The 27,351-nt window shown below is 36.7% G+C and overlaps 1 protein-coding gene across 1 annotated transcript in view; it reads right to left on the bottom strand.

Moving 5' to 3' along the window:
- DNAH7 (dynein axonemal heavy chain 7) overlaps positions 1-27,351 on the bottom strand; it is a gene marked incomplete in the record, with an annotated part of 367,056 nt that overhangs the window by 314,118 nt on the left and 25,587 nt on the right. The window contains 8 exon segments of the mRNA XM_070070446.1: positions 2,002-2,127; positions 3,859-3,934; positions 5,807-5,987; positions 6,943-7,030; positions 16,119-16,266; positions 17,420-17,528; positions 20,905-20,967; positions 25,107-25,169. Of these exon segments, the coding sequence (XP_069926547.1) occupies positions 2,002-2,127; positions 3,859-3,934; positions 5,807-5,987; positions 6,943-7,030; positions 16,119-16,266; positions 17,420-17,528; positions 20,905-20,967; positions 25,107-25,169 (854 nt within the window).

The following is a 27,351-nucleotide window of genomic DNA, read 5'->3' as shown; positions in this document are numbered from 1 at the left end:
TTTATTTATTTGAGAGGTAGAGCTACAGACAGTGAGAGAGAGAGACAGAGAAAAGGTCTTCCTTCCGTTGGTTCACTCCCCAGATGGCCACAATGGCTGCAGCTGCACTTATCTGAAGCCAGGAGCCAGGAGCTTCTTCCTGGTCTCCCATGTAGGTGCATAAACCCAAGCATTTGAGTCATCTTCTGCTGCTTTCTCAGGCCAAGCAAAAAGCTGGATTGGAAGAGGAGCAGCCGGAACTAGAACCGGCACCCATATGGGATACCGGCATTGCAGGCGGAGGATTAACCTACTGCGCCATGGCGGTGGCCCCTGATACATTATTCATAATAGCAGAAACTGAAAGCAAAATGAATGTCCTTAATGGAGGTATAGCTGAAAAAAAATGATTCAACCATACTGTGAAAAATTGTAGGCCTTTGAGAAAGTATAAATTTCATTCACATATCTCATTCATGGGGGTTATTGCAAAATATTCTTGAGAAAATTAAATAAAATAGTATGTATGGGCATTTTTAAGGAACAAAAATTATATATGTATAAACTTATGCTACAAATGTATTTATGTGTGAGGGTATACAAATATATGTGGCCATATTAACACAAAGGAAATATGGGGAAATACCCACCTAGATTGTTATCATGTGTCATTTGGCTGGGTTTATGGAAAGTAGGATAACCATGAGGAAAACATATGGGTGGGAGTCAATTAGAGAAAAGAAAAACAAAGGCTGTACTTAAAGTGTGATCACATAAAAGTATGATCACATTTATGTAGTTATATAAATATTACATGTTTAATGCATCAAGAAATTTAACAAAAATTTGTTAAACAAAAGGAACAAGAGAACAAAGGAATGAAGGAGCCTTAGACACCACACAGTCTCCAATCATTGGGATTAGTGTGGGAAAACTGAGACCGGGGAGAAATTACAGATGGTGGCAGAACTGGGGCAAGCGAGAGGGCTTCATTTCCTGGAACAGGACCCAGGAGTAGGGTTAGGGTTAGGACTCAGTGTCCTCTGGAATCTGATGTTGGAAGCTAGCATATGTTTGGGAGGTTCTAAGGGCAGAGAGTCATAGCATTTAGCGCAATTTTAAAGGCAGCAGTTTTCCTTTAGCCAGTCTGGGACACAGAACAATGCATGCGCTCACTGTGCCCTCCTACAGGTAGGAAAACTGCAATGAAAACCAGGAGACCCTGGAGAGACACAGCAGAAGCTGTGGTTGGGGTGAGTGAGTAAGGGCTGGCCAGAACAACCCTCTCAACCTAAACTTTGGAAATCAGAGTGCCATCTCCTAACAAGGGCATGGACCCCTCTAGGTTTCGAGAAAGGTAAAAGGATGCCTTCTTTAAGAAAAATTCTGTAAATCTGTACTAGTTTTTGCAAGTTTTATGGAAACACAAGTCCACGTGAGCATTTTACTAGGATGCCTCTGGCAAGGGAGGGTGCATGAAATCACAGCTCTAATTCCAGATGGCAATCTCTTCTCCACCCCAGGAACCAAGCTCTCTTTCTCCAGCTGCACCACCTGCCTTCAACTCTAGCTCTGCCAAGCACTTCCCACACAGGGCTGCAAGGTCCCCCAAGACAACACTTAGGAGGGCAGGTCATGATCCCCAGCAGGAATTTCACTTCATGCCATTCACTCGGGCAAAACTACTAGATGTGTAAACTGTTTAGAGAATTGTAGTAGCTAATGTACCTTGCAACTTTAAAAAAGGTACAACAATTCAGCCCCTTAACTGTAATCATCTTGAGTATGGGCGATAACTGGATGGGGAAGAGGAAGGGCATAATTGGGTTTGAGATAAAAGGCAATGTTCACTTTTTATTTTATATTCATCTACATTGTTTATTTAAAACCTTGTTTTAATACCTACATTAAATTTTTAATTAGTGTTTTAATTTGCAGTTAAAATTGTAAAAGAAATAATTAAGATCTGATTAAATAACTTTCATGTCTTTTAAAAACCTCAATAAGACCATAAATACTCACTTATAAGTGCTGTGCCACAGAGCTAGCACAGCCAGCATTGTAGGGTTCATGGCATTCAAGTGATCCTTAATATAACTCTTTGCGGCTAAAAAAGATTTCCTCCATGGTTTTGGCAGAACTTCCATTCTAAAAACAAAGAGAAAATATTTAATTTTCTTCTTTAAAAAAGTCAAAAGAAAATACCTTTAGGGCAAATGTACTTTTTGAATAATGATTTTATTTTAATAGAAAATATATATCAATCATGGTGATAAAACATGCAATTATGTTTTAAAATATAAAAATACCATACTCTTCAGGGTTTGCAATAATTTAATTATAATAACAAATGATTGTAAAATTAGAATTGGATTTTTAACATGCAAGTTAACTCATTTTTGTCTCTAAATACCTAATCCTATTGACTCCACAAATACCTTACAACGATCAAACGGAAACAGCAACCAGCTATCTATTGTAGTTATCCTCAAAGATTCTCTATTTCAGGACACACAACATTTAAATTTTCACTTGATTTTAAAAATACTTTAAGGATACAATCCAGGCTGCCTGTGGAAATACCCTTGAACTTTGTCCTCTGTTAACGTATAAAGGTGATTTGCAAATCAAATCACAAACACTCTCTAATGTTCTTTTGTGAAAATACATTTATTCTGTAATGTCCATGACTTGAATAATCTTTTGTGTATTGAAAGATATGCCATCTTAGCTTTTCAGAGTGTAGAGAGCTCCAACTTATAATGACTCAACTTTACAAAATCAATTCACCTTTAGTAGAAACTATAAGTTTGAATTTTGATTTTCTCCTGTGTTAATGATAAGCATATGATACTTTCTTGTATGCTGGGAAGCAGCAGTGAACACAGATCTCAGTCACACAATCATGAAAGCAAAAACTAACACTTTAAAGTGTACTGTGGGGTTAAGCTATGACATGCAGTGGATTAGGTGAATTAAATGCAGTTTTGGCTTAAGATACTTTCAACTTAATGAGTTTATTGGATGACAATCTCACTCTAAGTTGAAAATCATCTGCATTATTTAAACACTTCCACTGCACAGCTATAATTTTTAAATTCTCAATGATTTTAAACTCCTAATCTTGCTTTATTACATAGTCAGCTTGATTCAATTTCACACATGTAGCCTTACAATCAACTTTACAAGTATGAAGGGTGATTTTTATCTTTCCCCAGGAAAAAAAAAGCTGTTTTCCATAGAAAATAAGAGGAACTGACAACAGTACTTTTTTTCGTCTAGTGGAAAACAATTTGGAGCTTTTTTAAATGGTGTCATACGAAATGAAATTGATTTGGTTACTTAGTAATATAAGTTCCATTCTTCAAATTATTTAAGAGATTTATTCTTAAATGTCATTTTTAGGGAAAATATATAGCAAGTATTTTTTCCATATTCTATATTATAATCCATGTAATAAATTGAAATATATTATGCATAAATTCTATAATGCGCCTGTCATTGGGTAAACTGTCATCAAGTTTTATGTCCCCCTCATATCTGAAGTCTGTGCTAGCTGTTGTGAAAATACAGTGAACTACATCAACTTCTGTCCTTCAGAGTTCTTCTGTTTTAACCATGTAATTGTCCACTTGCCCATGTGTCTATCTACTCATCTATCCATCAATTGGTAAATGTAGCCTATTAGGGCTTAAGTACATAAAGATCATAACAACTAGTTGGATATATGAAACATATACAAATGCATAATACTGCATCAATATATTTATACAAAATTATAAACATGTATATGAGAAAATATAACCAGTATAGAAATATATAAACAAAATAAAGAAATAGTCACATAATCAGTATTCTTAGAGAAACCTGATTGCTTACTCAGCACGATGGGGTAAAAGTTCACTTGTCTTTTTATCATCTTCTTTTTCCCTAGGATCTTTTAAAACAAAATCAACTGAAAGAAAATTGAAAAGTTCTGATAAATAACCTTATATTAATTACAGTGTATCTCCAGGAAACTATAAAACTAATTCTATTAATATCAAGCATCTAAATTATGTTAAACTGTTTAAATAATGAGCATCTTGTGTATTTATACATAAAAAGAAAATAAAATTTTATGAAAAAATCTTTCATGTCAGTATCTTTGAGAATGTTTCCTTTCTTAACAATATGACTCTGTTATTTAATTTGTAAATGATAATTGCTTTTAATATTATATTTTCTTTTATAGCTACTCCACCAAAAGTGTTCATTTTGAATGGAAGGTCAACAAAACAGAGAAGTCATTGGTTTCATCCACTAAGGAAAGGCACATATTACCAGGTTGCTCTCAAATTATGTAAGAGCATAAGACAATCTTGCTACAAAGTCAGTAGCAAAGTCAGCAAAGCTACCTTTGCTCTGTCATATTTAATTCTAATTATCTTGCTTGTATTTCAAACATGCTCTAAAATGTAAATGTGTAATTTCCTCTTAAAATACCTGAGACTCTCCTTTACCTTCAAATGCTTTTAAAAAAGAATAAAAGGCATACAGGGCCCTTCAGATTCTGTCCATTCCCCAAAGTACATCTTACACTTTTGCCATCAGAACTGCTTGCAAGTCTGGAATAGCCTTTCATGTACATGTGCCATCATTCACACCATCTCCTAGGCCAAGGACGTTCCCCAGTAAACTGTTCATCATTCAAGACTCAGTTCAAGGATCTCCAGGGTCTTTCCTTACAAGTATGAGATGTATGAGATTACCTCATCTCCCTCAGAGTATATCCTCTATTTCCCTCTTCATTGCACTTGCCACCCTGCTTTATAATTTAGTAATTTCTCCATCTCTCTCACTACACTATGAACAGTCTGAGGTCAGAAATTTGACTTTTTGTTTTCATTTTACTAGGATACTCAATAAGTGTCTTAGATGATACGAATGCCCTCCTCCTTGAAGGGTCCCCAGAGTACTCAAAAAGCATTCTAATTTTCCCAACTTTGAACATTTTTATACCAGGTTTACCAAGAAAACCAATTGGAGAATCTTGTTTAATATGCACATCCAATGTCCTAATCCAGGGGTTTTAATTCACTTGGGGCTGGAAATCAGTATTTTATTTTATAAATGATTCTTATGATCTGTCAACCTTAGGATCTCTTGTTCTGTATCATAGGTCAACAAACTTTTTACAGAAATGGTCACATTGTAACTATACCCATCTTTGTGGGCCATAAGAATTCTGTCACAGCTACCCAACTCTGTTTCTATAGTTAAAAAGCAGTCACAGACAATAAGCAAATAAATGAGTGTGGCTATGTTCCAACAAAACTTATGAAAACAAGCAGAAGCCAAATACGACCCGTGACCTATAGTTTGCCTACTTCATGTCAGTAGCAACAAATTATAATTGATCACATTCTAATTCATGACATCATAAAAACATTCATTATTAATGCTTAAACTGTTAGATAATTATTCATGTATTTATGTCTTACCTCTCACATCTATAGTAAAAGTTCCCTGAAGTAAGTGTCTATCTCAAAGAGAGAGACCATCTCCTAAATGCCTATGTTTTATATAAATTAAACACACAAATATTTTGAGGGGCTTAAATAAATACTTGATAATTTTATTCAGTGTTGCCATTCATTAAGGTGATTTTTAAAAATTTTTGTTGAACTTCATTAATAAAATTTGTGTAAGATTTTTAAATATATCATCAGTGTAAGAAATGGCATAATTAATGTAGTAGGTAGTTCCAAGTATAAGTATTAGCTTTCAACATCAAAAAACTATATTTAATGAAACACATACTCAGAAAAGAATAATACCAATTTACCTATAGATTTCTTTACACTAAGAAGATAATCTTCTCTCATTTCATCAGACAATACATTTATACTGTCAGTGAGGACTTTCAGATGTTGTGGAATTAAATCTAGTACATGGTTCAGCCAGGAATCTTCCATTGGGGCCACATGGTCTGTATCAATTCCATGGTGAATATAATAATAATACCTCTACAAAGAATAAGAGATGGAAAATGTAGACAGGTTTAGTAGTATAATAAAAGAGGCATGTCTATCAAAAATACTGAGAAAAATTTAAGTTTTAGAAGAACGAAGTATTAAAAAATTATAAAAATACATTTTGTATAATTCATGTAGGCATTATTTAAGATCTCTTAAAGATATGCTTCATGAAAATTAAACTCTTAGCTCAGTTCATATGTATACTGTAATATATGCTATTTTACCAAATATATGATGTATATAACAGTATATTTTTGAAATTTTTGAAAATGTGCTATTTTTTATTCTTGTATTACTGATAATCAAAAGTAGATATTGAAGCATAAACACATCAGTGCCCTTATATATTAATCCCAATATTATAAAATAGAATTTAAGAGATTTCTATCCCATACTATAATTCGATAATTGCTATGTATATGTGCATAAACTACTCATTTAGGATTATTTCTATAAAAGTGAATATTTAGCTACAATATATTTCACAGGCTTTTACATGTCAATATAAAAAATTTTAATATCAAACTACTTTCAAATTAGCAATGTTGTCTTTGTTATTTCCATTTTTTAAATTTACATAATTGGAATACTGAAGAATGACTATTTCTAAAGGAAGTTAATTTGCTTTGTAAAATGTACATTATATAATTAAGACAATTTCTCATAAAATAATCAAGGCATGGAAAAGCTATATATCACTGAGGATAGCTTTAACATGGGGAAAAAGTAGATTTGAGATTCTTTAATTGTGTTCTCAGATGGCAAAGCAAAGAATTATTTTTTCCATTGCTCTACTATAGCAGTTCAATGGAACTCCGTATTTACTCCTATGTCCTCAGAGTTCCACAAGGGATTGGAGCACGGAATAATCCCCAAAGGATAAAAGTAGCTTCAGCCCTTTCTTCGATGTTCAATTAAACTGACAAAAGAAATAGCTTGTTACCAGGATGTCTTTCTCTATTGCAGATGTTGTTGCTTTTGGTAATGTGCTTTCATCGGGTTCAGCAGAATCTAAACTTGCATCTTGTTGCCTAAGAAAATGATAAGCATGCCATTCAAAAGTATGTAAAAGAAAGAACACAGGGAATTTGGTACAAAACCAGCTGTTTTAGTTTTTTACTAAATCCTAAGAAAAATACTGTTAAACAGTTGATAGTGTACACATTTGTTTGGTATCATATTTTACCCCAAATAATTTCTCTTCATATCCATGGAGAGACAGTTAAATTTAGAATTATTTGCAATACCTTATTCAGAGGCTACACCTTTCTTGATGGCCTTTACTCATTCTTTGTTATTACTCCAAAATCAAGCTTTCTCAGCACGATTTTCTAAAGGAATATTCATGGATTACTTCTAAACTATGTATCGTTATTTATAAATATGGATTTTATTTTTTAAAGATGTATTTATTTATTTACTTGAAAGTCAAAGTTACACAGAGAGGAGAGGCAGAGAGAGAGAGAGAGAGAGAGAGAGGTCTTCCATCTGCTGGTTCACTCCCCAATTGGCTGCAACAGCTGGAGCTGTGCCGATCCAAAGCCAGGAGCCAGGAGCTTCTTCTGGGTCTCCCACACGGGTGCAGGGGCCTAAAGACTTGGGCCATCTTCTACAGTTATCCCAGGCCATAGCAGAGAGCTGGATAGGAAGCGGAGCAGCCAAGTCTCCAACTGGCACCCATATGGGATGCCAGCGCTTCAGGCCAGAGTACTAACCCACTAAGCCACAGCACCAGCCCCTAAATTTGAATTTTAGAAGGAACACTGATGGGCCAGCGCCATGGTTCAACAGGCTAATCCTCCACCTTTGGTGCCAGCACCCTGGGTTCTAGTCCCGGTCGGGGCGCCGGATTCTGGGATTCTGTCCCAGTTGCCCCTCTTCCAGGCCAGCTCTCTGCTATGGCCCAGGAGTGCAGTGGAGGATGGCTCAAGTGCTTGGGCCCTGCACCCCATGGGAGACCAGGAGAAGTACCTGGCTCCTGGCTTCGGATCTGTGCAGTGCGCCGGCCACAGTGTCCATTGCGGGGTGAACCAACAGTAGAGGAAGACCTCTCTCTCTGTATCTCTCTCTCACTGTCCACTCTGCCTGTCAAAAATAAATAAATAAAAAGCCTGCGACAAGGTGTAAAAAAAAAAAAAGGAACACTGATGGAAAGGACTTAAATGCCTTCAGAAGGCCTTTCCTTCAATTTCTACAGATATGAAGTTACCCAGTGACATGGAAACTCATACGTCCCTATGTATTTATTACCAGGGACATGTTCATTCAATGCTGTAATGATTGTGACCATAATTCAATTCAAAAATCTATGAGTCACATTTTGCAACCTATTCTGGGGGTCTACTGTGCAAAAGCATAGGTCACAACTTCAGGAAAAAATAGTAAGTTTTCTAGAGTAGTTTTAGCCTCTTTATCACTGAAAATACTGTGTTCTAGACACCAACTTCATTTGGGATTAGCACAGGTCAATAGTGCTATGAATTAAATATTCCTTTCTCACTATCTGGTGGCTGGAGACTGGATGTTTATACAATATTTGTCTGAGATATCACATCATATTAGGTACCTTGAAAGGATCTTCTAACTTACATTTATTTATCTAGGAATCCAGTATTTTGGAAATATCACCCTTATTTTTTTCATATGTATGAATGAGAAAAAAGAGTCAAGACTTTGTGTAATGTTTCAGTTTAATTCAATACATAGTAGATGTTCAATATATGTTTATCAAGTGAAGGGATGCAAGAACAAAAGTAGTGGGAGATCTTCAAGGTATTCAGTAGTAGGATAGAGAAGGATTGATTATTTGAACTATAAATTTAATCTCAAGTTATTGACTGCATAGAAAAGAAGACCAAACACAATAGTAATACATTTCAGGAATCAGGAAATCTAGATTGAGGTTCTGCCATTATAAAGTGTATGACTTTAGTAACTGTTTTTTTTTTTTTTTTAATGGCGTAAATGCTTGTTTTGCTGACCTTGTTGAATCATGAGAATTAATAAACTTCATCACCTGTGTGAACAATGGCAGCCTAGAAGAACGTGGCAAAGCAGGGTGGTAGCTAAGGAGGAAGATGATTGGGAGTGGTCAGAGTGGCTACAGATCGTCTTGCAGTCATAATGAAGATCCCTTCAGCTCTAAAACTCCTAAGATTTTGTAATTCTAGAGCTATGGGCAAAGATTTTGATCACTGGAAATAAGAATAGCAAGAGCTTTTTATTGTTCACCTACTCAAGTCTTCAATAGTTTCAGGGATATTATCTAATACTCACATCTATTGTTAAAAAAGTCACAATGACATAATTATCTCCATTTCACAGATGAAGAAAATGAATGGCAGAGATATTAACAATAAATTCCCTTTTGTCAGACAGCTAATTAGGTACAAAAAGGAGGATTTGCTCATCAACATGTGCCTCCAAACAGCCATGCTCTTTCTAATAGAACAATATTTCATTCAGAAACAAAACAACATAGGAGACACTTGGCCTGGTCAAAGAAAAAATATGATGTACTTTGTTTCTAGAAATGGAAAACAATTATATTGATTTTCCCCTTTTTCTAAAATTAATAGAGGATTTGGATTCAATATGCAGGCATTAACATCACTTTTTTAAGCTGTTCTGCTTAAAATGTGAAAATGGTACCAAAATAATTTTAACCCATGATTGTAAAGAAACTAGAAGGAAAGTCATCAGCCAAGGACATAGTTCAAAAAAATTTCTGAAACATGAAACATGAAAAGCAGACAAAGGACAGAGGAAACTGTTAAAAACACCACAGCCCACATGACATGCAGCAAAGAAAGCAATCTATCTGGAGACCCATAGGAAAGACTCTGGTCTCAGAGTCAGCAGCTACAAAAAGAGGGAATGCACATGAAAGCTGAGGTTATCTGAACAGCTCCATGACATTAAATTAGCTTGTGGAAAGAACACATTCCCACAAGGCCAAAATAAAATAAAATAAAATAAAAGCACCAAACATAATCTCAGAAGAAACAGAAAATCTGAACAAATCTACAACAATAGACTAATTGAATTAGTAATTAATAATTTTTCCCACAAAGAAAAGTTCAGGTCCAGGTGGCTTCACTAATGAATTCTATCAAGGAAGGAAGAAATAATAACAATTCTACCCAAACTCAGAAAAGAGAAGATGGGGGCTGGCATGGTGGTACAGTGGGTTAAGCCGCCACTTGCAATTCCAGAATCCCAAATCAAAGTGCTCGTTCCAGTCCTGGCTATTCTGCTAAAGTACCCAGGAAAGGTAGCAGGAAATGGTCAAAGTATTTGGGCCCCAACCACCTGGGAGAATAGGATGGAGTTCCTGGTTCATGGCTGGCCTGGCCTAGACCTTGTTGCAGCAAATGGAAGATATCTCTCCCTCCCTCCTTCTCCATTTCAAGTAATAACATTAATAAAGAAGTACTTGTGTTTATGGAAGAAAAAAACTAGAACTTACAATTAACATTGTACAAAAATGTGAAAGACTGAATACTTTGTTGGTAAGAGTAGGAATTCTAATCTCACCAATTCTTTTTAACAATGTCCAGTGCAAAAAGGAAAGGAAAAGCAAAGCATATAGATTGAAAAATAAAAAAGTAAAATTATCTTTATTTGCACTGTGACATTTGCATATAGGAAATTCTAAGGAAAATTGAAATGTTCTAGAAAAGCAAGCAAGTTTAACAAGGCCTCAGATGTAAGATCAATAAGCAAAAATCAATGGGCTTTTCTATCTACTGGCAAAGAACAATCAGAAAATGAAATCACATAATTTCATGTGCAATAAAATCAAAATGGAAAATACTTAGGAAAAAATATTTTAAACTCTTTGCAAGAATTGTACACTAAAAATTCAAAATAATGCTGAGAACAATTAAATAATAAGGTACATCAATAAATGGAGAGAAACAATGTGTTCGTGCACTGGGAGATTCAATATTATTAAAATGATAATTCTCCCAAAATTATCTAAAGACTCAATACAATGCCTTCTAAATCCTAGAATTTTCCTTTTTTTTTGCAGAAAATGGCAAGATCATCTTAAAATGTACATGGAAATGCAGAAGATTTAGAAGACAGTATACAATTTTAAACATGAATAATAAATTTTGAGGATATAAAAACCTGATTTCAAAACTGATTATAAAGCTAGAGTAATCAAGACAAGCATGATGTTAGTATAAAGATAGACAGACCAATGAAACAGAAATGGATCCTTATATATTAGAAATTCAAAAATGTTGATAGGAAAATAGGACTAAAAGATAAAAATAAAAAGGTAAATTTCTCAACGAAAGCTCCATCAAGTTCAACACACTTTTGAAAACAATAATACCAAACATTTAATCCATCTCTAAAGACTTGAGGGCCCTGAGAATTTAACCATGTAAATATAGACCTTTTTTGCAAAATTATCTCAAAAAAAAAGATGCCCTTTAGAGATTTTTTTAAGATTAGAAAACAAAAAGAAGTCAGACGGAGCCAACTCAGGATTGTAAGATAAATGTCTGATTTTTTCCCCACCCAAACTCTCACCAGACTGCCCTTTAAAAAAAAAAAAAAAAAAAGACTTATTTACTTGAAAGGCAGAATTACAGAGAGGCAGAGAGAGTCTTCCATCCGCTAGTTCATTCCTCAAATGGCCACAACAGCCAGAGCTGCGCTGATCCAAAGCCAAGAGCTAGGAGGTTCTTCTAGGTCTCCCACATGGGTGCAGGGGCCCAAGGACTTGGGCCATCTTCCGCTGCTTTCCCAGGCCATAGCAGAGAGCTGGATCAGAAGTGGAGCTGCCAGGTCTCTAATAGGCACTCATACAGGATGCTGGCACTGCAGGCGGCGGCTTTACCAGTTACACCACAGCACCGGCCCCAAAATTGCCCTTTTTGTGAGAAAAATGAGACGGACATCCTCAAAGTAGAGAAGGACCCTCTGGTGAAGTTTCCTGGGCATTTTTTGTTTTTGCTAGAGCTTTGGCTAGCTTCCTCAAAACACATTTTTTGTTTGTTTTTAAAGATTTACTTATTGGCTCAAAAGGCAGAGTTACACAGAGAGAGAGAAATAGGGAAAGACAGAGACAGAGAGATCTTCCAACCACTGGTTCACTCCTCACATGGCCACAATGTCTGGGGCTGAGCTGGTCTGAAGCCAGGAGCCAAGAGCTTCTTCCAGGTCTTCCATGTGGGTGGCCAGGACTCCAACCAGTGCCCATATGGGATGCTAGTGCCACAAACAGCAGCCTTACCCACTACACCACAGCACTGCCCCCTCAAAACACATTTATAATGAGCAGACATTATCACTTTGGTTCTCCAGAAAGTTAAACAACAAAATGCTTTTAGCAGACCCCAAAAAGTTTTTATGACCTTGACACTCAATCAGTACTTTAAAAAAAAAAACCTTTAAAAGATTTGACAGGTCGGGCCGGCGCTGTGGCTCAATAGGCTAATCCTCCGCCTTGCAACGCTGGCACACCGGGTTCTAGTCCAGGTCAGGGCGCCGGATTCTGTCCCGGTTGCCCCTCTTCCAGGCCAGCTCTCTGCTATGGCCCGGGAATGTAGTGGAGGATGGCCCAAGTGCTTGGGCCCTGCACTCACATGGGAGACCAGGAAAAGCATCTGGCTCCTGTCTTCGGATCAGCGCAGTGCGCCAGTCGCAGCGCGCCAGCCGCGGCAGCCATTGGAGGGTGAACCAACGGCAAAAGGAAGACCTTTCTCTCTGTCTCTCTCTCTCTCACTGTCCACTCTGCCTGTCAAAAAAAAAAAAAAAAAAAAAAAAGATTTGACAGGCAGAGTGACAAAGGGACAGGGAGAGACATAAAGAAATCTGCCACCTACTAGTTCACTCCCCAAATGCCCACAACAGACAGGGTTGGGGCAGACCAAAGCCATGAGCTAGGAACTCCACTGGGGTCTCCCACATGGGTAGCAAGAACCCAAGTGCTTTGCCCATCATGTGCTGCCTTCTAGGGTGCACATTAGTAGATTCAGTCCTTCCTCTTTTGCTTGTACTGGATCACTTCCACCTCTTATAGGCATTGTTTATATTGTGCTTTGTCTTCAGGCTTATGCTGGTAAAGCTATGTTTCATTTCTTATTCCAATTCTCTGAAGGAATGCTTCAGGATTTTGACTATGAAATTTTTTAAAAGGTAAAGCTACAGAGACAGAAAGCAGACCAGTGATTGCCTGGGACAACCAGTGAAGACAGGATTAATTGAGTTGGGCATAAGGAAACTTTTATGGATGATGAAAGGACAGTAGGTATGTATTCTAAAACTAGATTTTGGTGAAGGCTATACACTGCAGAAATTCACTAAAATTCATTAACTTTTACAATTAATGGGAGCAGGTGCAGTAGGTTAAGCTACCTCTTGGGATGCCCACATCCCCTATCAGAGGGCTGGTTCAAGTCCCAGCATCTCCTATTCTGCTCCAGTTTCCTGCTAATGCATCTAGGAAGATAGACAATAACAGCCAAGGTACTTGGGTTCCTGCTACCAAGTTGAGAGACCTGGACTGATTTCCTGACTCCTAGCTTCACCCTGGCCCAGCCCTGGATGTTTTGAGGATTAGAGAGTGAACCAGTGTACTGAAGATCTCTGTCTTCTCTCTCTTGCTCTAGTGCTGTCTCTTTGTCTCTGTCTCTTTTTTTCCTGTCACTTTGCCTTTCACTTAAACAAATTTTTAAAAGGATTATAAATCTTATAATTAACACAGATGAATTTAATTCTGTCTAAATTATCTCTCCAGGGCCGGCATTGTGGGGTAGCAGGTTAAGCTGTTGCCTACAGTGCCAGCATCCCATATGGGCACCAGTTCCAGTCCCAGCTACTCCACCTTTGAACCAGCTCCATGCTAATGTGCCTAGGAAAGCAGTTGGGGATGGCTGAAGTGCTTTGGCCCCTGTGCCCACATGGGAGACCTGGATGAGGCTCCTGGCTTCTGGCTTTGCCCTAGCTTAGCCCCAGCTGTTGCAGCCATTTGCGGAATGAACCTGCAGATAAAGACCTCATTCTATCTCTCCCTCTCTGTAACTCTGCCTTTCAAATAAACAAAGTGAATCTTTTTTTAAAAAATTATCTATCCATAAATCATTCTGAGGTCCTTGTGAGCTCTTCAGGAAGAAGACAGGCCAAATGAATTTTGAACTTTAAAAAATATAACTTAAACTATGTGGCTTAAAGCACTAGGTAAACTCTAAATCAATACAATTATATTTCAGGATCTGGCATCGTGGCACAATAGTTAAGCCATTGTCTGTTATCCCAGCATCCCATATGAGTTATAATTCAAGTCCTGGCTACTCCATTTCCCATCCATCTCCCTGCTATTGCAACTGGAAAAAGCAGTGGAAGATGGTCCAAGTCCATGGGCCCCTGCTACCCACATGGGAGACTGATGGAGTACCAAGCTCCTGGCACCAGCCTGGCCCAGCTCCACTGTTGTGGCCACTGGGGAGGGGAACTAGTGAATGAAGATCTCTCTCCCTCTCCTTCTATTTCTGTATGTGCATATATGTGTGTCTGTTTTTCGGGTAAAAAGACTACAGAAACTATAGATTGAATTTCAATAAGCCCATTTATATCCTACGTATGAAAGGTGCAACTAAAATGACATAAAATGGTTAAAAACAGGCTTCTGTTTTTTATAACACAGCAGCTAAGATTATCTGGAAAAAACTCTAGTCATAAATACTTTAAATGCAAAGCTGAGCTCACCAGAAAGAAACGGTATATTTAAGAGGGGAAAATAAATTAAATGGCAAGGCAGGAAAATCCTGAGGCTATGTTTGCCCTTGTTGGGTAGGACACTTGAATTTCATGCCCAGGTGAGGAAGAGATGAGTCCTTAGGCCTAAGTGATATGGGAACTTCAAATCAAGATCATGTATAAAGCTAAAACCAAGATCAGCACTGTGCTCAATTAAAAGCATAGAAAATCAGATTTGGGGTGTTTTTATCATAAATAAGTAAATATTTGAGGAGATAAGTAAATTTATCTTGAACAGACATTATACAATGTATACATGTATGAAAACATCAAATAGATGCCATAAATATGTGAAATTCATGACTGCCAAAATTTTTAAATAAAAATTAGTTAAAATAAATAAATAATTTTAAATGGAGGACCAGGTATAATAAGCACAGGAAGTTGTGCCAAGAAAGCCAGGGCTCCAAGAAGAAAAATATATTTCTTCTAAGAATTTTTAAATGGGAGGCATACCCTCCCGTTGATGTGAGTGCTTGTTTTAGACTGTTGTGTGATCTGAGAGTGTTTAATCCAAGGCCACAATAAAAGTGGGCCAAGCTGGTAATAGTTTCGTGGCACCAGGCAAAAACAAGCTCAAAGCCACTACAGAACTCTACTCACCTGCACAGGATTCCCACAAAATTCCCCATTGCCCTTTGTAAGCACTCCATACCACTGTACTCTTTTTGATGCAGGCATTCAGTGAACAGAGTGTCACATGGAGAAATCAGAACAGGATGCTATGGATGAGTTACTTACACCTTTGGGTTATGAAACTCCATTTGTTCCACAAATGGTAGTGTGTGATCAGAGAGTCAGGGTGAAACTTCAGAGGGTACTAAGTAACTGGCACAAAGCTGTGCATAAAAACGAGGCAAAGGGGAACTAGTAACTCACTTCTAAATCGCCCTCCCCACAAAGTTCTGAAATTCAGAGCAGCCAAGCCCAGGCCTTGGTCCCAATGCTGAGCATTCCATACCAAGTCCTTGTCTACAGTAAAAGATCCAAAATGTCAGAGGAGTTACTACATCACCTAGGCAGACAATACAGAACAGAAAAACTCCCCAAATCTTCCCCCAGCGATCACGGCTACAAACAGAACACTGGAATTTCTGCTGACTCAGTTGACATTAAGTGTGAGTATTAACATCCGTACCTTTGCAATTCATGATTGTTTAAAAATGGAACATGTTTAATAGGGTTAAACCCTATCTCTCATTTTTCAGTTATACTCTGACCTCAATCCAACAAGTCTTTGAGGCATCCTTAGAGATGCATCAAATTCTTATATTTTTAGATAAAATTTTCCCATGCGGCTCTAACTAGGGTAACACAAACTGGTCAACTTATGGAACTTACATAATGACATTGACAAGAGTACTTCTAAAGTTTTCTCGTTCTTTATGAGGAGATTTGCTTTTTGATTTGGAAGTGGACGGTCCAACACCACCATCATCAATTTGGTCGAGTAATTTGCCTTTTTTCCCAAAGTTTTCCATGTATTCAGCTTGAATTTTTTTAAGAAAAGACAAATTAGTAATTTACAAAGCAAGGTAGAACATTTAAGTACTTACAATAAAATACTAAAGCAACTTTCAACAAAAAATACATGCTATAAGTTCTCAAGTAACCCTAAGTATAATTTGCTTTCTTTTGCCACCAGGATTAAAGTTCTCATGTTTTATGTAATCATGATAGAAACCTCTATTTCAACAATATTCACTTGATTTATATTATGACTAATATATCAATAAATACATTTTAATATACAAATAAATTTGTCAATTATATTTACACAGAATCTAATATGAAAAAGATAAAAATTATAATAAAATAGAATGTAAAGCTATCCTAGATAATTTAAACTATCACAATGAAAAACTGTTAACATTAATGTAATCAGCCTGATGAGCACTATAATTAATTTTATTTATATATAATTTTATTTTAACAAGTCAAAATAAAAAAATTAAATTAACTAATTTGGAAATAATGCTTACAACTTACTAAAATCCTTGTTTAAAAAATTGAGTCTTTGAGGCCAGCACTGTGGTGTAGCAGGTAAAGATGCCACCTGCAGTGCCCACATCCCTTATAGGAGCCAGTGCAAGACCCAGCTGCTCCACTTCCCATCCAGCTCCCTGCTAATAAGACTGGAAAAGCAGTAGAGGATGGCCCACGTCCTTGGGCCCCTGCACCCCTGTGGGAGACTCAGAAGAAGCTCCTGGCTCCTGGCTTCAGCCTGGCCCAGCTCTGGCCATTGTAGCCATTTAGGGAGTAAGCCAGCAGACAGAAGAGTGATCTATCTCTCGCTCTCTGTAATTTTTTCCAATAAATAAAAATCTTTTTAAAAAATTGAGTCTTTGGTGAGAGGTAAATTCAAACTATAATAAATCAAAATTTTATGCTAAACATCCCAGTTCCTAAAATTTTGATTCTTACAGCAGTTCCAAGAGCCTGAAATAACTAAGAACTAGAAACAATTGTTTTCTGAGAGAGAATGAATGTTTAGGAGAAAATTTTCTACTTGACATAAATGTAATTTAGGTTATATGATTTTATTACTCTATGAACTACATGTTATACTTTTTTCTGTAGAAAATTTCCTTAATTTAAAATTTTCCTTAATATTTCCTAGCATTGAATATTAAAGTTCTTACCATATGATTGCTCATTCTTAACACTAAATTGTTCTGGAATCTCCTCATCCTGCTTTACATTCAAATGGAATGATGGAGCTGCCTGCTGCCACTGGGGCTTTGTACTCACCTAAAGGATAATTTTAAATGAATAAAAAATGTCAGAAAAAACTTTTTCCATGATATGTATACATAGTTATAAATAAAAACATTTTCTAAAATCAAGACAACTGAAAAGAAGGCAAAACCACTCAATGTTCTTCAACCTGTGAATGGATGTGGTGTTCACTATTTGGGAGAAATTACTAAGAGCCTTGATGCTAGTTTCAGAAACCTAAAACTGGGGTATTCATTTCAGAGAATCTTTTCACCCTCAGATTTTGGTACCTATCTCTAAGCTTTCTATTTTAACAAGAAGCACTCTTCACTGGTTTCCAGGGCTAATCAATTCCCTCTGCATCCAGCTCCAAGAGGTCTTTCCTGTTTTCACAGTTTTGAACTGCCCTGGAATTGATTCCATCACTTAGGAAGCATTCACAGATTCTTAATGCTTATACATCTTGAGAAGACTACTGATGATATGTAACTGATACTCAGGGTACATGCTGAGGGAACAACACTGTGTGATGGGAACTATGGCAGACAGGAGAGCACCCACATCTTAGAAAAGGGCAGCAACTAATTGGCTCTGTCAAATCACTCCAATACCAGAACACAGACTCACTATTGCTAGAGTCTAAAGTTCTTCAATAATCCCAATCAGGTGGATTTAAAAGAAATATCTATGCATTTTTAAAAATTCTTATGATTTAGTCTATTTCTTCCTTTGAGAACCAGACCACCCTGATAGTCCATGTATGTACTGGATTCTTCTTGTTGGTTTTATTCTAATTCCTTATTCTTGCTTCCCAAATAAACATCCTGCATGTAAGTCCTTGTTTCAGTATTAACTTCTTTCATAGGAAAACAGGCCAAGACAATTTATAAGTCAATGCTCTTCCATCGTTCTACTTGCCCTTCCAATTTTCCCATTCTCATCTTGTGCCATTAAAGATTTAGGCTTTGTGAAAGAGCTAAGTTAGGCATGCAGAACAGGTGCAGAACCAGGTCTTCAGATCAGAGGCTGGGAGCTAGCTACCAGTTAGTTATCAACTTGATTTCAGCTACAGAGGTCATCTCTAGAAGCAAGAAGGTCTACAAATGAAAACCATCCCAGGCCTTATAATTACTGCTTTTCCAACTGTAAACCTCAATATTCAAATGAAAATAGTTTTTTTTTAAGAAAAATCAATGGATTATTTTCTAAAATACCAATTTCTGCTAAAATTCATAAAACTCAAGAATGCTGAAGGAAAAAATGCATAATATGGACAAATATGAACACAAAATAAGGTTCAAATTAGCCAACTAAAGCATTTGAAACAATTATATGCTTCATTGACATGAAAAGATTATTATTAATCTCAGCCACAGACATTCAATAAGTAAATTTAAATTAAGTTTATGTTTCTAAATCTGCATACTAATAAGACAGACACAACAAAGTAAGGACAATTTTTCAGATTTAAAATGTTTTCAATGCTGAAAGAGAGAGTAAAATATTCCATTTTAGGAGTTTGTCTTTTATTTTTTTTAAAGTTTATTTGCTTGTTTTTATTTCTTTTAAAGAGCAAGAAGAGAGTTTTGGTTCAAAGAAAAATTTTCCACGCACTGAGTCATTTCCCCCAAATGCTTGCAACATCTGGAACTGGACCAGTTGGAAGCCAGAAGCCAGAAACTTCATCCTGGTTTCACAGGTGGGTGGCAGGGACCAAGTTCTTGAGCTATTATCTGCCACCTTAAAGGGTACACATTAGCAGCAAGCTGGATGGGAAGCAGAGGTAGCTTACTCCTATAAGGGATGTAGGCAGCCCAAACAGTAGCTTGACCTGCTACATGACAACACCCACCTCAAAATCTTGTCTTCTAAACTAGAAAGCTTAACATAGATTTTAGTACTAGGGAAAATGTTACAGCTCAGTTCTATAGACGTGATATGATAAGGCATTAATAACAGAACTATATTTTCAATTAAAATGTTTATTTTTAAACATTCAAGATAACTTATCTAAGAATATTAATTCTAGTTTCTAAATGAAAATGTCCTTAAATTCAAATTATCAGAATTGTCTCTGTGTAAAGTTATATAACTTCAATTATATAATTTTTTTCTGAGTTTTAAAATTATATTCCAAAACAAATAATGCTTTAGATGAACCTTAAAAAATTAAAATAAGCCAGACACAAAAACGACAAATATTGTTTATGATTCCATTTATAGAAGGTGTCTAGATTAGTCAACTTCATAAAGACAAAAAGTAGAATTTTGTTTATTTTTGGCCAGGGATCAGGAGAAGAAAATTGAGTAGTTACCATTTGATGTATACATAATGTCATTTTGGGAAGATGAAAAGATTCTGGAGATGGGTGGTAATGATGGTTACACAACAGTGCAAATGTACCAAGTGGCACTGAACTATATACTTAAAATGGTAATCACAATTAAAAAAAAAAAAAAAAACAGTGTTTGCACTACAATACCACTTAAGCTCAACTTCCAGAAGTCACATGAGTGTAACTCAATGGCATTAAACTCATCATAACTGCTAGACAGTAAATCTTATTACAGTAAATGAAAACTTGTCCATCACCCTCAACTGAAAATGCCTATTCATGGCCACAGGAAAATAAGTTATGGTCAAAATACTGAAAATGGGTAACAAGATGTATCCAGTCTTTTGTAGCACAGCACAGTAGTACTGGAAGAGCCATCTCCTCAGAAATCATCAAATTAACTCTCTGATTTTCAAGCACAGAATCTGAAGGTCAGAGAAGTAAATGACTCCATATGCAGAACCATGTGACAAAACGTAAACCCAAACTCTCATTTCCTGGATCCCACACTGAAATTCCTTCCGCTAGTCCATCTTGAAAATTATTTCATTCAGAGTACTCATATCCCATAAATATTAAACAATTATAGCTTGGAGTTATTTTAATAAGAAGGCATGCTTCATAATATACACTTTACAGAATTTTTCCATTAGAAAAGAATCCAATAAGGGCCAACATTGTGGCATGACATGTTAAGCCTTCACCTGCAATGCAGCATCCCATATGGGCTACGATTCAAGTCCTAGTTGCACCACTTCTGATCCAGCTCCCTAATAATGTGCCTGGGAAAGATTGCCCAAATCCTTAGGCTCCTGCCCTCATGTGGGAGACCTGGAAGAAGCTCCTGGCTCCTGGCTTCGGCCTGCTCTAGCTCCAGCCTTGCAGCATTTGGGGAGTGAATCAGTGAATGGAAAATCTCTCTCTCTCCCTCTCTAACTCTCCCTTAAGAAAATAATTAAACAGAGCATAAAATTCAAAATCAGAAATGCACTTACTTATTTTCAAGTTGGAAAACTAATAATAAGCATTCTTAAAAAGGCAAAAATCTTCAATAGAATGTATAGGTAAATTACCGTAGACAACTGTGGTAAAGCTCTTGCTAGTGCCTTGGATTTTTCTTTGCTGGATGATTTACCCTGCATGAAAAGTAAAAACCTTTTTATTCTGTTAATGCTAAAATTGATTCACTCAGCCAAATTTTAGATTTTCTACTATAAAGTAAAGCACATGCAAGCATATTCATCCTCTACTGTTTTTAAATTCTTACATATATTAAAATTGTTTTCTTTAGAGTAAGGAAATAAAGTACTTATCAGAAAGCTTTCAAAAGTGTGCAAAGTATTTTATTTATGGCCCTTTCTTCTGAGAATTTATGTCAGCCTAGTTAGTGACTGGGACTTCGTTGAGCTCTGCTTCTCTCCACTGCTAAAATATAATTTTTGTCCATATTGACAGATCACAATGGTCCACTCCCTAAGGTGACAATGCATTCAGGTTAATGCACCCTCAAGTTCAATTAACAGCCAGAGTTTTTAGTAGCACCTTTAACAGAAAAGTGCTGCTACCTCCTTTGCAGTAAAGAATAATTCCATAGGAGGAATTTTATCAAGGTCAGAGGAAGCACTGTCGACAGTGTTCCCAAAGGCAGAGCTCTAAGATGAACTACTGACCACATCAGACTTCACAGGAGCAAAGAGTAACCTTTGCTGGGCTACATCTCTGAGATTTGGAGGTCTGTCTCTTATGCTTGCTAATATTAATTACCTCAACTAACAGAGTCAACAACAATATTCCCCTCTATCTTCCTGTTAATTTCTGGGCATTTCTTCAAGGCCAGATAAAAAAATTTAGATTTTCTTTCTTAATGCCAACTGCAGGTAATCTCCTTTGAATATATGTAGTATTTAACATTTAAATTCTTTCTGAAATATAATCTGTGTGTGCATCTACCTTATTCTGTTCTTCTTACCCCTCATCCCCTTTCACCTCCATGTACTAATCCAGACTTGCAAAGCTGGATAAACTTACATTAAAATAATTTTAACTTCATCTTAGGGAATTAATAAAAGGTGAGCCAATCTCTAAAAAAGATACAACAAAATGAAGGAAAGGAGGGAGGGGGGAAGAGTGGGGAGCACAGAGGGGAAGGAAGGGGAGGAAGGATGGGAAGGATTGGAGGGATGGAGGGAGGCAGAGAGGAAAAGCAGAGAGGGAGGGATAGAAGGAAGAGAGAAAGGGAAAGAGGACAGAGAAGTGAGGGAAGGAAGGAAGGAACTCAACTTTGCAAAGTACTTCTGAAGACACAGAACCAAATTAGTGAATGTTTCCTACATAGCCAATAACATAGCCCAAATGGCTCTGTGTTCTACAATTCCCAGTGGACTACCTGCTGCCAGGGAAATATGAGCATTTTTCATGCTAAAAGATGGGACAGGTGTTCTCAAAGTTGAAGGCTTCCATTTGAGGAGAATGAGAGTATAGCAAAGGCCTGATAAAAATACAGTTATAAATGCTTAAGGGAAAGGCTCTTGGAGGTACAATACAAGTGTCCCAGAATTTTCATACCAGATACAGATGTAATTCAAATGAGATGTATTGTAATGGGTCCTCTACAAATATCCAAAATGCCTACTCAGCTTCAGCCTCCTCCACAAACTCCCTACTTATCCAACTTCTTAGGATGCCTATTATGCCTGCTGAACGATTTCCCCCAGTCTTATCAGCACTTTTGGTAGAGAAGGGTGGTAAGGACCTTAATGTTACCTTCTTATGCAGTAGTGAAGAATATATTATATTTTGTAGATTATTTTACAAATAGTGGTTCTCTGACTAACCAAAAAGAGTAGTCACATATAAACCAAAATATCATGTAGCTAACTATATGGCTCACCACATATCACATCCTCCTGGCCTCACCTCTAATTCCAGACATCACAGAGAGGAGCAGTTATGTGTTGGCTTCACCTAATATAGCAATGAGTGTTATACCTCAAGGAAATGCATTTTTCTTCCTGTGGGGGAGCACCTCCATTGCCATAGCACAGGACTCTAGGAATAGCTCACTCTGCCCATACACATGAGCAGCCAGAGAGTGTGGGAGTTAAAATCCCTAGGAGCATGCAAGATGAAAGATGATAAATGGTATTCCTGAATCCGCCTCATGCAGCAAATACAGGTAGCATTCTATATGCTCATAAGGCCATGGTAGGATTATCCTAGTTACCTTCTATAACAACCAACTTAAGAGCCCATGCGTGTATGAGTTTTTCTTCATAGCTTTATTCTCCCAAATCCCTTACTGTGTCTCCTCAGGTCACCTTCAAAATAAACTAGCTATATACAAATCCTTTTCTCAGGCTCTCTTTTCACAGGAAAACAAGTTAAGACAAATGAAAAATCAGTGCTCTCCCATCCATCTACCTGCCATTCCATTATTTCAGTCTCATCTAGTTCTATAAAGGATTAAGATTCATGGAAGTGCTGAGTGAGGTTTGCAGAAGGGGTAAAAAGCAGGTCCCCAGCTCACAGAGGTTAGAAGCCACCAGTCCTGGATCAACTTGATTGCAACTACAGGGCTCATCTCTAGAAGGGTCTGTAAAGAAAATCACTCTAGGTCTTAATTTCTCATAAAGAACTTTCATCCAAATGTAAACTTTAATCTTCAAATGAAAATACTTAAATCAGGGGCTGGTGTTGTGGCATAGTGGGTAAAGCTGCTGCATGTGATGCCTGTATCCCATATGGACCCAGGTTCATGTTCAGTCTGCTCCACTTTGGATCCAGATCCCTGCTAATGGCCCAGGAAAAGCAGTGGAAGAGGGCCCAAGTGCTTGGGCCCCTGCCGCCTACATAGGAGACCCAGATAATTTTCCTGGCTCCTGGCTCCTTGCTTCAGCCTGGCCCAGCCCTGGCTGTTGTGGCTATTTGGGGAGTGAATCAGTGAGTGGAAGATCTCTCTCTCTCTCTTCCTCCCTCCCTCCATCCCTCCTTCATCCTTTCTTCCTTCCCTCCCTCCCTTAATAAATCTTTCAAATATACAAATAGATCCTTTTAGAAAGGAAAATGCTTAAATCAATAAATTATTTTTAAATCTCTTTAAAATATGATTTCTCTTAAAAGACGTAAGAGTTAAAGAATTCAGAAGAAAATCAGAAATATATAGCAGAATATGAACTGAGTGAATAGTTTTAAATCAGCCAATAAAAGTATTTTAGACAACTACATGCCTTTGTTGGTGGGAATGGATTACTCATCTCAGGCACTGAATATTTATGCAGTAAATACATTTATATACTTTAAATGACAATCTAGAAAAATATCTATTTCATTTCACTTATTTGATTTATTAACTAGAAAAACTTACGGTAGTTATTTAAAAAGCCGGAAAATGATTCTGTGATTCTATTTTATAGAATTTGATGTAATAATCTTGATATTATCACACCATATGGTCACCACTAAAACACATACATTCAAATGTTCAAGAACATTCACTAAAAATTTTATTCAGGTTTTTTAAGCAGAATTTCTGATTTCAAATTATTGAGCATTGTCTCTGAATGCTGCAATGAAATTCCATTATAGAGTTCACTCTGAGCTTTTAAAATATATTTCAGGGCAAATTATGCTTGCATTGCAATTATGCTTAAACTCAACTTCCAGATATAATATCAGTGAATGGAATTAAACTCAACATAATTACTAGGGAGAAAATCTTATTACAGTAAATGCAAACTTGTCCAGCACTTTATCAACTCAAAATATCTATTTGTGGCCACAAGAAATAATTCATGGTCAAAATAATGAAAAGGGATGACAAGATGTATGAAATCTTTTATAGCACGGCATTGTAGTATTGGAAGGGTCATCTCCTCAGAAATCATCATATTAACTCTCCTGATTTTCAAACTCAGAATTTGAGGCAAGAGAAGTTAAATGACTCCCCAAAAGTCACATGGCCATCTGTCAAAACTTAAATCCATACTCATTTTCTGGCTCCCATACTGATATTCCTTCTGCTAGGCCATTTTGACAATTACCTAATTCAGAATAATCAAATATTCTGTAAATATTAGGCAATTCTAGTTTACAGTAATTTTTAACCATATAGTAATTTTTCATAATATGCATACCTCATAGACTTTCTCCACTAGAAAGAATCAAATGGAGCACAAAATTCAAAATAAAAAAATGTAGTTACTCATTTTCAAGATTTTAAAACCAGTCAACAACATAATTATAAAAAGCAGTAAGATATGTCATATTGGTAAATTACCTTAGATGACTGTGGTACAAATCGTACTGGTGCCTTGGATTTTTCTTTGCTGGCTGATTTATCCTGCATGAAAAATATGATAAAACTGTTTGTCCTGTTAATGTTAAAATTTATTCACAAATTCTACAGTGTAAAGTAAAACATATATCATCTAAAAGTATTCTAAAACATACACTCTATATAATATGGTCTTGTATATAGAAAATCCTAGGTAATTCACCAAGAAGTTATTGGAACTAATGAATGAGTCCAACAAGGTGTCAGGATACAAGATCAAGACACAAAAACCGTATGCATTTCTAGACACTAGGAAGGGACAACCCAAAGTTGAAATTAATAAACAATTCCACTTACAATCTCAGGAAAAGGAATGGAATACTTAGAAATAAATTTAACAAATTAAGTGCAAGACTTGTATGATGAAAGCTATAACATATCATTGGAAGAAATCAAAGAATACCTTAAAATCACAAAACATTCCATGTTCCTGGATTGAAAGATGAATATTGTTAAGATGCAATATTCTCCTAAAATTACCTATGGATTTACCAAAATTTCTATCAAAATTTCAGCTGTCTTTTTTTTTTTTGGTAGAAATTAACAAATCAACCAGAAAGTCCACAAGGAAAAATACAGAACCCAAACAGCCAAACACTATTGCAAAAGAAGAACAAAGTTTGAAGAGTCACATTTTCAGATTTCACGAGTTACTAAAAAATTAAGTAATGAAGACTTCTTGGTACTAACAAAAGGAAAAACATATAGATCAAAGGAAGGGCAATTGATTTTTTGCCCTAAATTTATGGGCAATTGATTTTTTTGTCTTTGGCAAGCGTGCCAAGACAAGTCAACGAGGAATGAGTTATACCTTCTGAGAATTTATTTGAATCTAACTTGTGTCCAAAGTTTACTCAGCCCATTTCATTTCCCCATAGCTAAAATTGCATTTTTTCCCAGAATCACCCACTTCCTAAGATGAAAATGTTTAACAGTTAACATTTAAGTTGCCATAGGTACTATTTGTACTTTTTAGCAGAATCTTTGAGAGAAAAGGACTGCAACTCCCTTTGCAGTGGAGAATAATTCTTCGGAAGAAATTTCACCTAGGTAAGAAGCACCTCTGTTAAAGATAACAGTGTTTTGATCTACAAAGTACATAATGTGAGTTGTTTTTTTTGGGCAGTTGCCAACAACTGTCTCTCAGCTCTGAATCTATGCATTTTGCTCCTCTTTCAGATATTTGACAAGACTCTAAAACATTTCCTCTATGCCAATTGGCATAATGTTACAAAGGATACTGAAGGAACAGTATGAAAGGAAGCAGTTTTCTTTCTGGTTATAGTGCCATTTTTCATTCCTCCCATGGTGTGGCTGCCAGTAGTCAGCATCCTTGTATGGGCACCTTCCCCCACTATAGTACATGGCTCACCTAATGGCAGATACCCTCCAAGTTTCACTGGCATTCCTGTGAAACTAGCTTTCCACCAGTTCCAGTGACACCACAGAGGGAGACTTCTTTTCAAACTTTCAGCATCCCAGGCCATGGTTTTCATCTCCCTGCCCAGGCCTGAAACACCCCAGAAAGTCTCTCTGCCACCCAGTGGACCACAGCAATACTATCTCCACTGAGGTCTCAACTAAGCTGCCGGCAAGCTATGGCTTTCTCAAGTTTTCTCCTTGAGCACACTCCCTTATACCTACAGAAAGTAGCTGTTCCTTATACCTGCTACTCCTCTATTCTTAGAGCTGCACTATCCAAAGCAATCCACTAGCTCCCACAGATGTTGACCACTTGGAATGTGGCTCATCTAAAGTAAGATGTGTCTAAAAGCAGATTTTGAATACTTAGAACCAAAAAAAGCTTATAAATTAATGCATTATATTAGTTTGCTAGGGCTGCCATTACAAGTACTACAGACTGAAGGACTTAAACAACAGAAACCTATTTCTCACAGTTTGAGATCAAGGTGTTAGCTGGGTTGGTTTCTACTTTCTCCTGGACTTGTAAAGGGCAATCTTTCCCCTGGGTTTTCTACCATCTTCCTCTTGTCAAATCTCCTCTTGTTATAAAGGTACTGGCCACACTGGATTATGGTCAACCATGATTTTCTCAGTTTAATTGAATCATATCCCTTAGAAACCCTATCTCCAAATACATTCACATTCAGATACACTGAGGATTAAGACTTCAAATTATGAGTTTGGAGGGAGGATGATGCAATTAAACCAATAACATTCATGATTC

This window comes from Oryctolagus cuniculus, chromosome 3, assembly GCF_964237555.1.
Source record: "Oryctolagus cuniculus chromosome 3, mOryCun1.1, whole genome shotgun sequence".
Taxonomy (NCBI): Eukaryota; Metazoa; Chordata; class Mammalia; order Lagomorpha; family Leporidae; genus Oryctolagus; species Oryctolagus cuniculus.
This window is presented reverse-complemented; position numbering and strand designations above follow the sequence as displayed.